Source organism: Diadema antillarum, unplaced genomic scaffold (assembly GCF_040938485.1).
Source record: "Diadema antillarum isolate AM-2024a unplaced genomic scaffold, OU_Dant_1.0 seq00001016_RagTag, whole genome shotgun sequence".
NCBI classification, from domain to species: domain Eukaryota; kingdom Metazoa; phylum Echinodermata; class Echinoidea; order Diadematoida; family Diadematidae; genus Diadema; species Diadema antillarum.
This window is the reverse complement of record NW_027271851.1, coordinates 352,881-368,743: the sequence shown is the minus strand read 5'-3', so window position 1 is coordinate 368,743 and position 15,863 is coordinate 352,881. Positions and strand designations below refer to the sequence as shown.

The 15,863-nt window shown below is 40.2% G+C and overlaps 1 protein-coding gene across 1 annotated transcript in view; it reads left to right on the top strand.

The window, feature by feature from the left end:
* Positions 1 to 15,863, top strand: part of LOC139742716 (insulin receptor-like) — a 39,111-nt gene that overhangs the window by 5,087 nt on the left and 18,161 nt on the right. The window contains exons 2-7 of the mRNA XM_071653242.1: positions 1,654 to 1,804; positions 5,282 to 5,499; positions 6,569 to 6,701; positions 7,602 to 7,813; positions 8,685 to 8,855; positions 9,475 to 9,673. Coding sequence (XP_071509343.1) covers positions 1,654 to 1,804; positions 5,282 to 5,499; positions 6,569 to 6,701; positions 7,602 to 7,813; positions 8,685 to 8,855; positions 9,475 to 9,673 — 1,084 coding nt within the window. The remainder of the gene's footprint in view (positions 1 to 1,653; positions 1,805 to 5,281; positions 5,500 to 6,568; positions 6,702 to 7,601; positions 7,814 to 8,684; positions 8,856 to 9,474; positions 9,674 to 15,863) is intronic.

Sequence of the window (15,863 nt, the reverse complement as noted above, 5' to 3'; positions counted from 1 at the left end):
AGGGGTACGTTGATCCAAACATTTGTGCCATTATTCTGAAGGTTCATTTTTCCAAAGGTTCGTAATTCCATCAGCAGACAAATGTTAGTAGAGGAAAAATTAAACTCAAATCACCTCTCTGTTTAAATATTGATAGTATATGCATGAATTTGTAGGGCCTACTGTATATGCTTTTATTTTCGCATACAGATATTTTTGCAAATGACGAGGTCATAGACATTTTTGCGAGATGTTGTTTTCGCTAATCGACGCTGACCCTTACGTTAATGCTCCATAAACAAAACGCATGAAGACGTTTTCGCATGTTGTTAAATTCGTGATCCAACTGTGATTCGCAAAATTCGCGAAAATTAAACCCTCGAGAAAATAACAGCTTATACAGTATATAACACAGAACATCACATTGATAATTAATATTGACGTTATCAAGGACAAAGTTCAGGAATGTTCTAACATCAGCAAGATTCTATAGTATGTATGTACACGATATGTATGTGTGTATGTACATCTGCAAGTATGTATGTATATACATCAGTGTTTTAAACATACGTGTGTATGTATGTATGTATGTATGTATGTTTATTTGCAAGTATGTATGTTTGTGTGTACATACATGTATGTGTGTATGTACATGTGTATGCATGTGCAGGTGTATGTGTGTATGTTTTGCATACAAACAAATAGGAATGATGGTTGTTGATGCCTAAAACCAGACAATACCAAATAATAGTATGGCTGACGAATATTTACAACCATCAAATGTGCTATAATGAATATGTTGATAACCAGTCAAGAAGTAACAAAGTCCAAAGGCGACAGAGTGCTGTTGCTGAAACTTGACTCATGTGTGATAGTTGATGTTTACCACTCCTGCCCAGGACAAGTTCTGAGCCTTTGACTTACCTGTTGCAAAACATTCATGGATTAGAGATAGTTTTTTAACACATTTGTTATTTTGAACTTCTGTAAGTTTCTCAAATAGATATGAAACCATTGTGAAATTGGTGTATAATCCTTCAAAGTTTACAAGTGAGCTGTGGGGGCATTTGTTGTAAAAATCATTATGCCACTATTATTTTTTCAGCCTACTAAATTTTATGAGATATTTAATTCAAGCTGAGAGGGAGTGAACCATTGATAGGCCTGCTAGAACCCATTCTTCTTGTTAGACTATTTTTCACAATTGCAGTAGATATCATGGAAGAAGAAGAAGAAGAAACTGTATATTTAGTTACTAGTTATCAAGAAATGTTGAGAAACAACTGCATGCAAAAACAAAATTTCTAAAGTCTTGTCAGTCTAATCATGGTTAACTAAAACTGGTGATTCAAATAGGTGGTTACAGTGGTTTCTATTTCTGTTCTTTGGTATCAATATTTTATGTTGACTATTTCATTCTACAATTGTACATGTATGTCATCATCACAAACAAAATTGAAGAGGTTGCTGTTGACATGATATCTTGGTTATTGAGGTGAAGAATGTAACAGATTCATAAATTCATGGCATACAAGAAAAAAAATGAAACATTCTTTGCAGATGGTTTATGAGGAATCAAAGTCGGAATGTAGTCACACAGCAACCAAGTTGTTCAAATGTGAAGTTCAGTTGAATTTATAGGTGTTCTCTCTCTTTCTTTCAATGAACCGTCAGGTAATGTGGTTACTGAACTTGAGAACAATCTTGGCTTGATCGAAGTTGTGACGGGAGCGTTGGTCATCCGCCGCGCCAACTCCTTAGTCAGCTTGAACTTTCTCAAGAAGCTGCGACGTATTGAGGGACAGGAAGACGGGCTGGAGATGAAGTAAGTGCAAGAAATCGCTTTCGTAAGCCATGGTCACTTGTTTCACTACTGATATTTTGCTTTTCTGGGCAGTGTGACCGCAAACTTCTCGACAAGTCACCAGGGAAACTTCCTGCATGCACTTCGAAAGTTTCTCACTTTGCACAAAACCGCACATAGTTTTTTGTGTAGTGTGGTCACACATGGCTGAAACTCTGAGAAGTTTGTCACAGGATTAGATTTTTATTTCATGTTGTTTACGCACTTTGCATGCAGTTGCTTGTTTGCGTTTACATTGTTTGTATTCAAGAAGGGTCTGTGTTTTTTGCCTGTGTGGAGCATGCATGTTGGAGATAGAAACTACGGTTAGTTTTGCATCACTAAAACTATGCATAGTTTTGAAAGTTATCGGGAAGTAAACTGCACAAAGTTTCGCATAGTCTGACCGTGGCCATTGACATACAATCCATAGTGCATGGAAGATTACGAGAAAATGCTCAAAAGTATTGAAAGATTACCTGTACCCAATGGTAGATCCTAATTTGGAGAGCCTCAAGGTTTCTAAGGTAGCAAGTGACATTGGTATTCAATGCAATATTTTTATTTGTGTATAAATCACAAAAGCTCATCAGGATGGTAAAAAACAAGAATTTGAAAATTGATAAATGTAAGGCCTCATAAGGTAAACCAGTTGTTTCGATGGGTTATTTTCAGGTAAAAACTTTAAAGTAAAAATTCACTCTATACTAAACTAGACTGATAAATAGAAACACTAATTTATGTATTGAAAGTATCATTAAGATCAATTGAAAACTAAGAACCTCTTAACATATTTCTCATGTTTTCACAAATTAGTGGTTTTGGTCACAGTCACATATATGCAGAGTTAATAATGACATGGAAGAATAGATGTAGATAAACACTAGAATGTTTTATGCCGTGATGTTCAGCTACTGTATGAGTTTGATAACATTGAGTACAGCTGTAAGATTGTGGGCATTCACAGGGATCCTCACTCCTTCAAAGATATTAGATATACAAAGACTTGCAGTTACTTTTAAACAAGTGCTGTATTAGATCTGTTTTAAAGGAGCAAGAATTGAAGGTTGTTTTTTTTTTTTTTTGTCCCTAACTGTGGAAATGAACAATGAAAGTGGATCGATCATCTATTCAGCAACTTTTGTGGTGATTGCAATCTTCTACGAGAGTCATTCAGAATACCATTTGGCAATATGACTGAAGGAAATTTATTTTGACATCAAACAATGGCACTGCTGAAGGACTGAGCATGGAGCAGTTGATTTCTTTCTGAATTGACTGCACCGTCTTGAAAAGGGCCATATTGAGGAACTGTGGAGCTGTTGGATCGATGTATTATCTTCCTTAACGTTGGCACCCTCTATGGTGGCTTGATTGATGAAAGTAATTCATGTCCATGCTGGGAAGGCAAGATCTTTGACTACAAAAGAGGTGTTTGTTCGAGTGCTCTCCATGCATTTTTCATGTAATATATCATCTATATACATTTGCAACCACGACAATGGTATATCACTCATTATCAGTGAATTATATCAAGCTTTCATTTTCATTATCGAGAAAAATGCTCATACGATGAAAGGAACTTAATCAAGGATCAAGTTGCAGATTTCCAGTATAAAGCTGTTAGTGTTATTTTTCTTGACGGAAAATCTGTTTTTCCTCAATGGCAACCCCTCCCCCCCCCCCCCCAATAAAGAGATCCTGAGATTGCCAAAGGCAATTGCAAAGGGGGGGGGGAGGAAGAAAGTGGGGAAATGCAGTCTCAGACAATGATATGAATATATTTTCAGAATTTACTGGAAGTGGTTGTCTTTTTGGAAGCAAACTTTTTTCCATGCAGAAGTTGACCTACGATGAAAGGAACAAAGGCAAATGAATGTTTTTAAAGATTTTCAAGTCCATTGGTAAATCTGATTAATCTTTTACTGTTCTGTTTTTATTCTCTCTAATGTCATTCAAGTCAATTTGAGCGCAGATCATAGTTTTGCTTTCTAAAAGGGGGATTTTCCGGCGACAGAGTTTTACCTGATTGCAGTCGACATCTATCGCTTTAATATCTAGGAGAAGAGCTGTTCTGTCTGAGTCATATACTACCAACTTGTAATTTTTTTAATGTAAAGGAAGAGAAACCTTCTGCAATGTTCCTTCCCATACTGTTATGCAATTGATGGTAACTACCTGCATTAAATGTTCACATTTGTTTTGTCTGTGGCCCTACATTTGTATGCTGCTGTCAGTCTCTGAGAAAAATTTTGCTGGCTTGGCTTGATACGATGTTGTATTCCCCGCTGTCAAAGTCTTTGAAATCTGAGCCTCCTGGTGTATACGTTATGGTGTTATCTTGATTGACGTCGCTGTTCTCCGATGTGTCTGAGCAGCAAAGGGGAGCTCTCGCCAACTGCCGAAGAAAACATTCAATCAGTGGCAGACGAAGTAAGCCAACAAAGTTTGTGCCCCCGGGGCGCCCGGTAGATTTCTGGGATGGGAGGAGGGAGGACGATTGACTGCAATTGGTGCAAAGCTCCGTTGCAAAATGAGGTAGACCACGAAAAGGCCTTGTGATGGATGGATGGATGGGGAGAGAGAGAGAACCAGTTTCTCTATCACATTTCTTCGGCTTTCATCGTGTGGTCTGACTTCTAAAAAGAAAAGCAACAACAGAACAAAACAAATTGTGGAATTGAAGGTGTCAAACAGAAATTCAGTCGCAGACATACAACACTGGTTGTGATTATGCTGTCCAGTAGCAATGTTTGTCAATGGACTGAGCCAATTCTGACTTTCAGAGGTTTTGATTCTTTCATTTTGTCGAGTTCATGAGGGTCACTGTACCAGATCTAGGAGATAAAGTATTGGGGGTGAACATGTTTCTGCTTGAGGGAGCAATGAAGCATACAGTTGTGTTTGCATAGCAACTACATGGGGAACAAAATCAGAGAAGGCAAATAAAATGGAAACAATTCAAGGTTTCTCAGTAATTGATTTCAATGCAGGTTTTCTTTTTTAGACAGTTGTCTGTTCCCATGTCGTCATGGTAGCCAAGACTTGTATTATTACTAGTTCAGGGAATTATGACAAATTTGTTTGGATTCTTGTTTTACCGCATGTTATGGATGGATAACTTGGTAGGTGCAGACACACTAATTTATTTTACCATGATATTAACACGTTTTCTTATGATCATTATGCTAGGTCTATATGATGATATGTATCCCATACACAGAGCTTGCAATAGCGGCAGCTTTTAACCCACATTATGAATACAATACACCTTTCTTTGCGTTGCGTTTCACATTTTAGTAAACTGATGCCCGAAAAAGAAGAAGATAATACTCATTTAGAAGATGTTTGTTATCACAGCAATGGTGTTATCTTTATTGTCTTTACATGATACTGCAAGCTAACACTTTCTTCAAATATTTTTTGTTTCCTTTCTTCTCTCATTGTGGTAATTGACAGGAAATACTCCCTCTATGTTCTGGCAAACAACAACCTCCAGCAGCTTTTTGATTGGTCGCTGCATCGTAACATTACCATCGCCAACGGGACATTCTTCTTCCACTACAACCCGAAGCTGTGCTACTCCGAGATCCAGGGACTGCACCGAATTGCGGGATTGAAGGAGCCACTCAGCAACACTGATGTCTCTCTTTCCTCCAATGGGGACCAAGTGGCATGTATGTCTGCCATACAAAGGCTATATCAAATACCTCTTCCGTGTAGTTTCCCAACCCTCCCTAACCCTAAACACACACACACACACACATACACCACCACCATCACCACCATGACCATCACCACCACCATCACCACCACCATGACCATCACCATGACCATCACCACCACCATGACCATCACCACCACCATGACCATCACCACCACCATGACCATCACCACTACCACCACCACCGCCATCACCACCACCGCCATCACCACCACCATCACTACCATCATCACCACCACCATCACCACCACCATCACCACCACCACCACCACCACCATCACCACCACCACTACCACCGCCACCATCGCCACCACTACCACCACCACTACCACCACCATCACCACCACCACCACCATCACCACCACCATCACCACCATCATCACCGCCATCACCACCACCACCATCACCACCATCACCACCACCATCACCACCATCACCACCACCACCGTCACCACTGTCACCACCGCCACCAACATCACCACCACCATCACCACCACCACCACCACCATCACCACCACCACCACCACCATCACCACACCACCAATCACCATCACCATCACCACCATCACCACCACCATCATCACCATCACCATCACCATCACCATCACCATCACCATCACCATCACTATCACCACCACCACCACCCCCACAGTTCAGAATTGATCAAAAAAAGATCAAATCAGGGTGAGATGTCATGATAAGAGTGATGCTGTGGTAGCAATTGCATTGGAAACTGCTTGTCAGCTTTTTGGGTTTACATATAAAAAGAATATGATTCCATAACTTCACAAATAATGTTTGCAAATATTGTATCGTCTAATCATATTTTTGTTATTATGCTTAATCATACTTCAATTATATACTGAGATGCAAATAAAATTATTTCGTTACACAAAAGTGTATGTGGTGATGAAAGAATGAAATATAATATGAATTTGAATTTGACTTTGAACATTGCCTGAAGTCAGGAAAAATGACACCAACAGCAAACAGATCTAACGCTTCTCTCTGAATTTCACCAGGTAACACTCAGCGACTAACAGTCATATTCCCGGCATCTTTCGGCAAACTGTTGATGGTGGAATGGTCCCAGCCCAACAACAGCGCCCAGGACACAAGAGACATCGTGGGATACATCGTCTCGTACCGCGAAGCGTAAGTGTAAATCAAATCGCAAAACCGTGTGCAGGAACCTGCAGGAAGAGGCGACAGCCAGTGGCTTGTCAATCCCTTCTATGTCCTTTATACTTTGAGCCATAGCTTGCCAAGTTCTTTTATTGGTATTATGCGTTAGCTTTAAAGGGTGTGTACAGTTCTGGTCGAGGTGAAGATTTAGCTTTTAACGTTTTGTGAGATATTCAGAAACCACTGTATGGGATGTCAAAGAGCATGCAGATCTAAAGGGTATCAAAAGTTTATTCGATGAAAATCGGTTTTGAAATGGCTGAGATATCCAACAACAAAGTGAAACAAAGAGATACTAATAAAGTTGGGGCATGTCGCCTTTTATTATTAGCACTTTTTTGGATATATCAGCCATTTGAAAACCAATTTTCATCAGATAAACGTTGAATCCTTCTTAAAATCACATGCTCTTTCATATTTCATAAGAGGCTTTTCATTATCTCGCTTAGGAATGTTTAAAACATGAATCCCTACCTCAACCAGTACTGTACAGTTCCTTTAAAAGAATAGAAAGCCACTCCCCTACTTTGAGCACAAAAGCCAATGAGATCATTATGAGGCAATGATGTCATTTCATCTAATTTGCATATGTGATCGAAATGATATCACTATTTCATGAGAATATGTCAAACTTTCAACTTCCATGAGTTTTTAGTTTGCTGAAGAAAGGGTTACAGTATTATACCCCACCCACACATAGTGTGTATGGGTTTCAGATGTTTATGCATTCTGCATTTCCCATGCCACTGAATAGCTTTTTTTGGGGGGGGGGGGGAGGGGGAGGGGAAGGGGGAGAGAATGACACAGAAATGCAGCATATTTACAAGACCAACCTTTCCTCTGCTATCATGGTAAAATTCCCTGCCACAGGCCATTCCGGAATGTCACCGAGCTGGATGGGGAAGATGCATGCGGGACGAGCGCTTGGGATGCACAGTACGTTAACCCGGACCACACCGCCACACTCATAAACAACCTCAAGCCCTGGACGCAGTACGCCTTCATGGTTCGCACCTACACCATCGCCGGGGCCCAGTTTAGCGCACGCAGCAACATTGTCTACCACCTCACCAATGAGGCTGGTGAGAATTTTAGTGGACAGATACCTATGGCACACTCTTCTTTTTGGGTTTTTTCCCCACTTTTTTCGTCCAGATGTTTTTTATCTATGCCCTTTCAAGATTGGCTGGTTTTCTATGTATTCTAAAATTCACAAAACCTATTATATATAACGTTTCTTGAGGACCCAGTAAAGGTTCCATGACATTTTCTCCTGCGACATTTGCGCCCATAAAATATCTGCACGCTAAGCCAAACCTAAATTCTACCCACAAACATAACCCTAACCCTAATCCTCACATTAAATTAAACTTTGAATCCTATCACAAATAAGACCAGAGCAATTGTTGCAGAAGCAAATGTCGTGTCACCCCCAGAAAGACCTATCCAAGTTACTTCTTTTACGTACTAAATACATTTTGATGATAGGAATCCAGTTTGTGTGCATCAGTTGTTGCAATGTCAGGCAACCCTGAGGCAAAGTTGATAATTTTAGGTAACATCCCCAAGTCAGAAAGGTATGCATTAAATATTACTATCTTTAGTAAACCTTTCTCTCTTGTATTGCAATATAAGTATGTGTCAAATGTATAATCCTGTTGTCTTTCATTTTGAGAAGATAAAATTGAAACACTCTTTCAGAAGCCACCATTCAGAGATTTCGCTTATAGCGCATACTTTATAGGAAAACAAACAAAGAACTGATGAGTCTTCTATCATTAAGACCATATTCGAAGAACCCCTTAATTTTTTATTCAGTGTCCACGTTATAAAAATTTTCTTTTATAAAGTGTAGTTTTTGCGAGGTGATCTCTCTGGTTTACATGCACCATGCCTCCCATCAAGGCATTCATCTCTGTCCTCTTGCTCCTGTGTCTTCTGTCCACCCCACAGTTGCCTCCCCACCCAGCTCCCTGAAAGTGACGTCCAACTCCTCCTCGGAGCTGGTGGTGACATGGAAGCCGCCGGTGAACCCCAACGGGAACCTGACCCACTACAGGATCAGGTGGCAGCCCCAGTACCTGCCCACGGAGGAGTTCGCTAACAGGGACTTCTGCAGGGAGAGTGAGTAGAGTAGACCAGTTTCGCCTGCCCGCTTGGAGTTGGCCGGAATCTCTCGTTTGTTGGCCATCTTCCTTGAGACCAGACGTATTTACTGTTCTCTGCTCATCGATTTTTACCAGTACGGGAGCAAACGAGTTTTGGGAAGAATAGTTTCAGAGATATTCTCAGCTTAGAAACAAAAGGGCATCAAAGAAGTCTTGCACTTGGTCTGTGGCCTTCTTCTTCTCAACTTTCTACTATGTGATTGCTAGTCTAGTGATCAAAAATATCATCACATGCTTATATATCTGTTACAGTCATACATAGATCAGTCTTTCCCCGTTTGCATCTGTCTGGATGCTGCCTCTCCTAGTCCCGACAATTTCGTTTTCTGCTGTTCAGACTTTCCTTCACACACATCACTGGTAGGGAATCACTTAATTTATGCGAGGGTCAGCTATCATCTCCCTACTGACATTGTAGCTAGGACAAACATGTTTTTCACAAAGTGTAGCACTTGCAAAGTCTCAGCAAAGTCGCAGTAAGCATTTTGTTTGAAAGTATTTGCCAAATTCCCATCTGATCAGGCAGACAGGTTGGGTTGAGACGTTAAAACATTTTGTACCGATGATCGATGCAGAATTGCCAACCCTGAAGAAGTCGGAGTCCACCACGGACCCAGTGGATGTCCCAGAAGAAGAGGAGCCCAGCAACACCGGAGTAGGGGACGGGTGCTGCGCCTGCCCCCCTGATCCAGAGGACCTGAAGCGGGAGCAGGAAGAGGCTCGCTTCCAGAAGGCCTTCGAGAACAAACTCCACAACAGTATCTACGTCCGGAGGTAAGTCGTCGGGGTTTTCCCGCCCCGCCCGGCAACGGCAAACTCCGCTTGAATTTGTGATGTGCGGGTTACCCTGCAGTGAGACTCCTTGATGTCTTTTCAATGATGTGATTTTCTTGTACACCTCCTGCCGCAAGACGTGCAACTGCATTTGGGAGAGAGTTTGCTTCAATTATGCAAGCAGTAAACCACCTGTCATTCAAGGACTAGGAAGATTTTATCTGCATCAGACAAGATTATTTTTTTTTTTACTCCCCCAAGAATATTACCAACACACGGTGAAATGTTTTACTTGCAAAAATGTAAGAGCTTCTGTCAAGTTTAAATGCAAAATTAATGAAACACTTGAAAAACCATTCAGAATATTTTCACTTTGATGTGCAGGGAGAAATTTGGAACCCAAATATGTGCATGTATTGGTAGCTTGATTAATATTCTTTCTTTTCTTGGAGCAAGGGAAGGGGGTAATTGATCTCACTCTCTTGTGCTTTGCTTGTCATTGCCTTGATTTGAAGGTGGGTGTATGGGAAGATTGCATCCTTGATATCAAGGATCAATCCATGCCATAATATGATTAGTGGCGTGATCCTTGTAACATGGATGAATGACAGAGAGATTCTAATGACAACAACTGTACCAGTCTTGCTGCATTGTGGCCTCTCTGCACCCCCCCCCCCCCTCACCGCACCCAAGAAAGAAAAGAGAAAAAATGTACAAGTTCTCCCAGCCTTGGATGGTCCCACTAATACTACTTGACTCATAACTCTATGGCTTCTGCAAGGAATTGAAGCCCGACATGTGCAAGTCTGCCAAGAAGAGAATAACATTCTCCCCACCACCACCCCACCACTCCCCTGTCAGATCAGCTGTATGAACTGAGGCATGATAGACAGGATGACGTCTTATCACGGCATTATATGCAGCATCTTGTCTTTCTTTATATTCTTGTCTTTTCTGCAATTAACCCATTGCTTGCCAGACCTCTCCTTGTCAGCAACTTAACAGTGCAGTGATTTGAGAGTGAGATAACGAGAGATTGTCTTCGGCAGTACAGAGTTGACTAACTGTCAGTGTTCGAAGGTTGTAGCCCTCCTTGGCATTCCCTCGGAATTTCTAATAAATTTCAATAAGTGTGAAGATGTTATCTTACACCAAACAAGCATGGGACCAGTTGAACGTCAGACTTACACACCGTGCCTATGGGTGTGGCATGTGAGAAGCAAAAGTAAAATCGTAACTTTTCCCCTCTATTCCCCATGTGAATGCCAAACTTTTCGTAACTTTTTCCTTTGATAACATGAGCAATTTATTGAGCAAGAGTGACAGTTTGACTATGTACTTGACTATGTACTTGCTGTCATACGTCACAGATTACTGTGCACTCATTCTGCATGAGATTCCACCCCATACCCTTCCTGGCACACACACACACTCACACACACTCTCACACATACTCTCTCACACACATACAAGCGACCAACTCTCCTGATCCACATCGCAGGCCAAGTTGCAGTGTGAATGGGGTAGTAGCTGTTATGGCATGGATGCTGAATGGTATCAAGATACTGTGAAAGTGGAAATTTTCGCGGTGTTGTAACTTTCGCACATTTCGCGCAACCAAAAACTAGCGCGAAAATAAAAGCACGCGAATATTTCTGCTTGCCATATGTTCCTGTGCTTGTTGTCTTGATTCCGCGGAATTAAAAACATGCGAAACACTTCTTACCGGGCCAAGCGCAAAAAATTAGTCGCGCGAAAATATCCACTTTTACAGTACTATAAAGATGGGAATGGGCACAAGGTGTAGACCAGCCACATCCAACAGCAGCCTGATTGAGCGATGAAGTATGGAGAGAGAGATAAAGACAGACAGACAGTTCATTATTCAGATTTATTGGATTGATTAACATTTTTTTTTTGGGGGGGGCTGGTAGTATGTCCTATTGTAGTTGTGAGTATTAAACAAGATATATGGTAATCTCTAGAGCTATAGGAATGTTTGTCTCATCAATACAACAGTTTTTATTGTTTTTTCCTGTATGAGCCATCCTTGCAATCTTCTTCCCTCTCACATATCTCTTTCAAAAAAAGTATGCAGACATATAATATATTCATATGCAAATAGTATATTCTCAGAGTGCTTTATCACAATTACAGACATCACATGATTGCTCTCGGGTGCAACTTGCCATGCAATTCTGCTTCAATGAGCCCTTTGTTTTCAAAAAAAAAAGGATATGCTGTGTATTATGTCTGACAGCACTTGCCACGTTTTTCATCAAATGGGTTGTCAAGGTAGCAACAAAATATTTTGTATTCTACCCTCCAGCAAGCTCTTCATGTTTCCACGGTGATGCCCATCAAAAGTTACGTCTCATGATGCCGTAACATTCCTGAAACAGTAGCACTATAGGCATCAGAGTATAGAGAGCAATTAACAGACTCTTGGGTGCGGTTTGTTTTCCCGCAGTTGCAAAATTGATATGGGTTATTTTGTTGGTTTTTTTTTTTCCTCACTCTGTGCCTTGTATGTTACATGTGCACTGAGTTGTGAAAGGCACAGAGTAGTGAATCTGCCAAATTAATGAGTGGGTCTCAAAATGGTTGAGGTGCCCAGAATAATAGAGATACATCATACAGTAGGTTGCATAGCATGTTATTAATATGATGCAAGCACTTCTTTATTTTGACATACTGTTTTGTTGTCGTTGTTGCTATTTTCCTTCATATCATGCTCCCAATCATATCAAAGCTGACAATGCATCACAGTTAGTGTCCCCTCTTGCTGTTCTGTATATGTGACCCTGCACCACAAAACAAACAAAAAGTCGCCAGACATGAATTTTTTAGTTAAGACCATATTCTGAAAGACCAGACTTTAAGCTTTAAAATGATGTATAACTCAAATCAAATGGACTCTCCTAACCTATCTAAATATTGGAAAGAAAGCACAAACTCAGGAAAAGTGTGAACTGAGAAAAGAGGCTCTGAAGTACAGTGTCTATTCAAGCGCTTAATCTTTACCAAGCCGTGCTGGCTGTGCGATGAATGGGACAGAAAACAGGAAGTAGACCACCTGAGTAACAACAATGAAGGGATTATTAGATTAAACTGGAATTAAGCAAGCCTCATTAACACATTCTGTCCATAATTAATGCCAACGTTCAAAGCAGTAGCATTATCCTTTCAAAAGTTATTAGAGTTGTAAATGAAGAGTGTGTACAAGGTTTTTCAGAAATGAAAAGGGGACTCTAAAGACACACCTAATAACACTATTCTACCAAAAATGATCGAAATAAACTGCTAAAAAAACACACTTTCCTGCCCGTTTTATGATCCCAAATTTTAACATTATGTAAAAAAGTCTTGTTCTTTCAGAAAATATGAAAAAGTCAAGAGCGGCTAGGTTGACCCATTTCACTTATTTTCAGTCCTCACGCAAAATCAGTATGTGTGACTTTTTGTTCGTTTTGTGATGCATGGTCACATATAGTACCAAAAGGGATACATCTATCCCTTTTCCCATTGTGTGTATACTCGACATTATACTTGGTATTATTGATTCTCATCACACAAGAATTTGCATATCGTAGCGCTTGCTCAACTGCCTAGCCCACATATGTGCCAAAATTTGCATTCAGGTCAATATTCAGAGTACTAATAAATCATATCACTTCATATCAGACCCACAGAAGAAGAGTGTGAATGTGAGGTATACACAAAATATCTCTTACTACAAATGTATGAATACCCAGTATAGAGTTAAAAAAAAGAAAAAAAAGATACTGATGTATCTAGCTCTAAATAATTGGCATGACCCATTCTATTCAAATGAACATGAGAAATCAAACTGATCAAAGATAATCAGATACTGTATATGAAATCCTCATCTTGCTTGCTCCAGAAAATTTGGCTCACGCATTTAAAGGGGCCTTTTCACATGTATCGGCAGCCCATATTGATTGATGCAAATTTTTGGTAGATTGATGCATTTTGAGAGAAATTTGATTGTGACATGTTTCCTCTGCTTAGAGATAAAACTTATAATGTAAAGTATTATATATATAAATGATAATAAGAAAAATCCAGGCATACTGTAATTGGTTTCCTGCTTCAGAGTTTCAAAAAGTCATTCATGGGATGGTCGTCTTATGTGTGTCGGATGTTTTTGCTTCCATAAATTCAATATTTCTGTTCATTTCCGCTTCATAAAAAAAAAAAATAACAGACAAAAACAAAATTGTGCAGGCTTCAAATGAAAAAGCTCTCAGACTATTGAAGGCAAGGCCTACAATTGCCTTTAATAAGCACTATTCATTCGGATGTATGTGACTCTTTCCTTTTTTCAAAATGAGAGGGCCAGATGCTGATGCAAACTATAGTAAGCATGTCTAGGTTGAGATATTCATGAAAGCATGAAATCAAACAAAATGCAGGAGCATGTTGCCTCATCTATTTTCTCTGTGGGCTTTAGATGAGATTTAAAGGTGAAGCGCCAGTGCTTAAAGTGAGAAGAAAGGTGGGAAGTGGATGACAAGAGACCATAGGGAGAAAAAGAAAAAAAAAACTAAGGTAAATAGACAGGTTGGATAGAGACACAAAAAGGACACAGACAGATACTGAAAAAGAAAGAGAGAGGGAGGAGAAACAGATACTGTAAATCACATAGACAAAGAGTCAAACTGACAACTCTATGGATATTAGTCACTCGAGAGACAACCAGATTAACGAGTAAACTATCAGACAGACAGACAGACAGACATGGGAACTCAGACAGACAGACACACACACATACATGAAAGCACTTAATATGCAAACAGGCACTACCAAAAAAAAACTATGACAAATAGACGTGCACGTGTATTCACAGACACCTGCCCACTTTGTATTAAAACGCACAAACACAAACACACATACAGAGACACACATACAAACATACGCACAGACGGACGGGGACAGGAGAGCTGGATGGGACGCAGACGGAGAATGATTGATGTGCTTGTTTACGCAGACAATAATGATATCCCAAAACAAGTTGTCTCACGTCAAAGCCAATCCAGGGTGGCTCTTTTCATTCTCTCCCTCTCTCACTCTCTTATTCTCTCTCTCTCTCTCTCCTCTCTCTTCTGTATTACTATCTATCCCTCTCTGTCTTTCTGTCTCTCTCTCTCTCTCTCTCTCCCTCCCTGTCTGTCTGTCTGTCTGTCTGTTTCTCTGTCTATCTCTCTCTCACTTGATGACAGCATTTGATTGCTGCCAAAGCCCAAGGATGGGACATAATTTGGCATGATGTATAGCTCACCCAGGATGGGGACTTGCTGAGGAAGTTGCTGGTTCCCCATTCCCTCCACACGATAAAGGGGAAGATGACACCCTTATGTCATAAGAACAGCTCTCATTGCATTCAAAATAATGTGTTATTTTTGGTTGTGATTCTGATTGTGATCCAAATTTAGACATTTTTCAGTGTGAACAGAAATAAGCTTATTTGGGTTGCAATCCATATTGCATTAAGTTTGTGCAATTTTTTTTTTTTTTTTTTTTTGCAAAAAAAGCAAAAACAAAAATGTAAAGTTGTACAGTGTGAAGAAAAAAAAAGAGGGTTCTGCTTCTGAGGTGGAAATTGGTCCAGGAAGTGATCTAGTGTACCAGGGGATGATTACATGGTTGAATGATGGTGAAAGAGATGACAGATTAAAACTGATTCTCTTCACTTGCACCATCATGACACAAACACTTAGAAGTGGAATGCACTGTTGTGTTCAGATCTGATGTAAAGCTATACCAAGAGGAGATGGAATTGGGTGTCATCTCACAATGATCAGTGTTCAGGGGTGATGAAACATGATGTTGTAGTTGTGTATCACATTCATGTGTATAGTGGATCTTAACTCGGCTCGTACTCTCTCTGGTTTTTTGCCACTTGGTCTAATATCAGATGGTCTACTACCCAGTTTTTCTAACACCACTACGGCTAAACTCATTTGGTCTTCTATCAATTTCGTCTAATTCCCATTAGGTCCAATTCCCCCACTTCGTCTAATGCCCAGTTTGGCTAATTATCATTTCGTCTAATGACCAGATGGTCTGATTGCAATTTTGCTTCCTTGGATTTTATCCCATTTTGTCTGATAAACTGAGGGTATTAGATGAAATGGATGTAGACCATCTGGAAGTGGACCAACTAGCA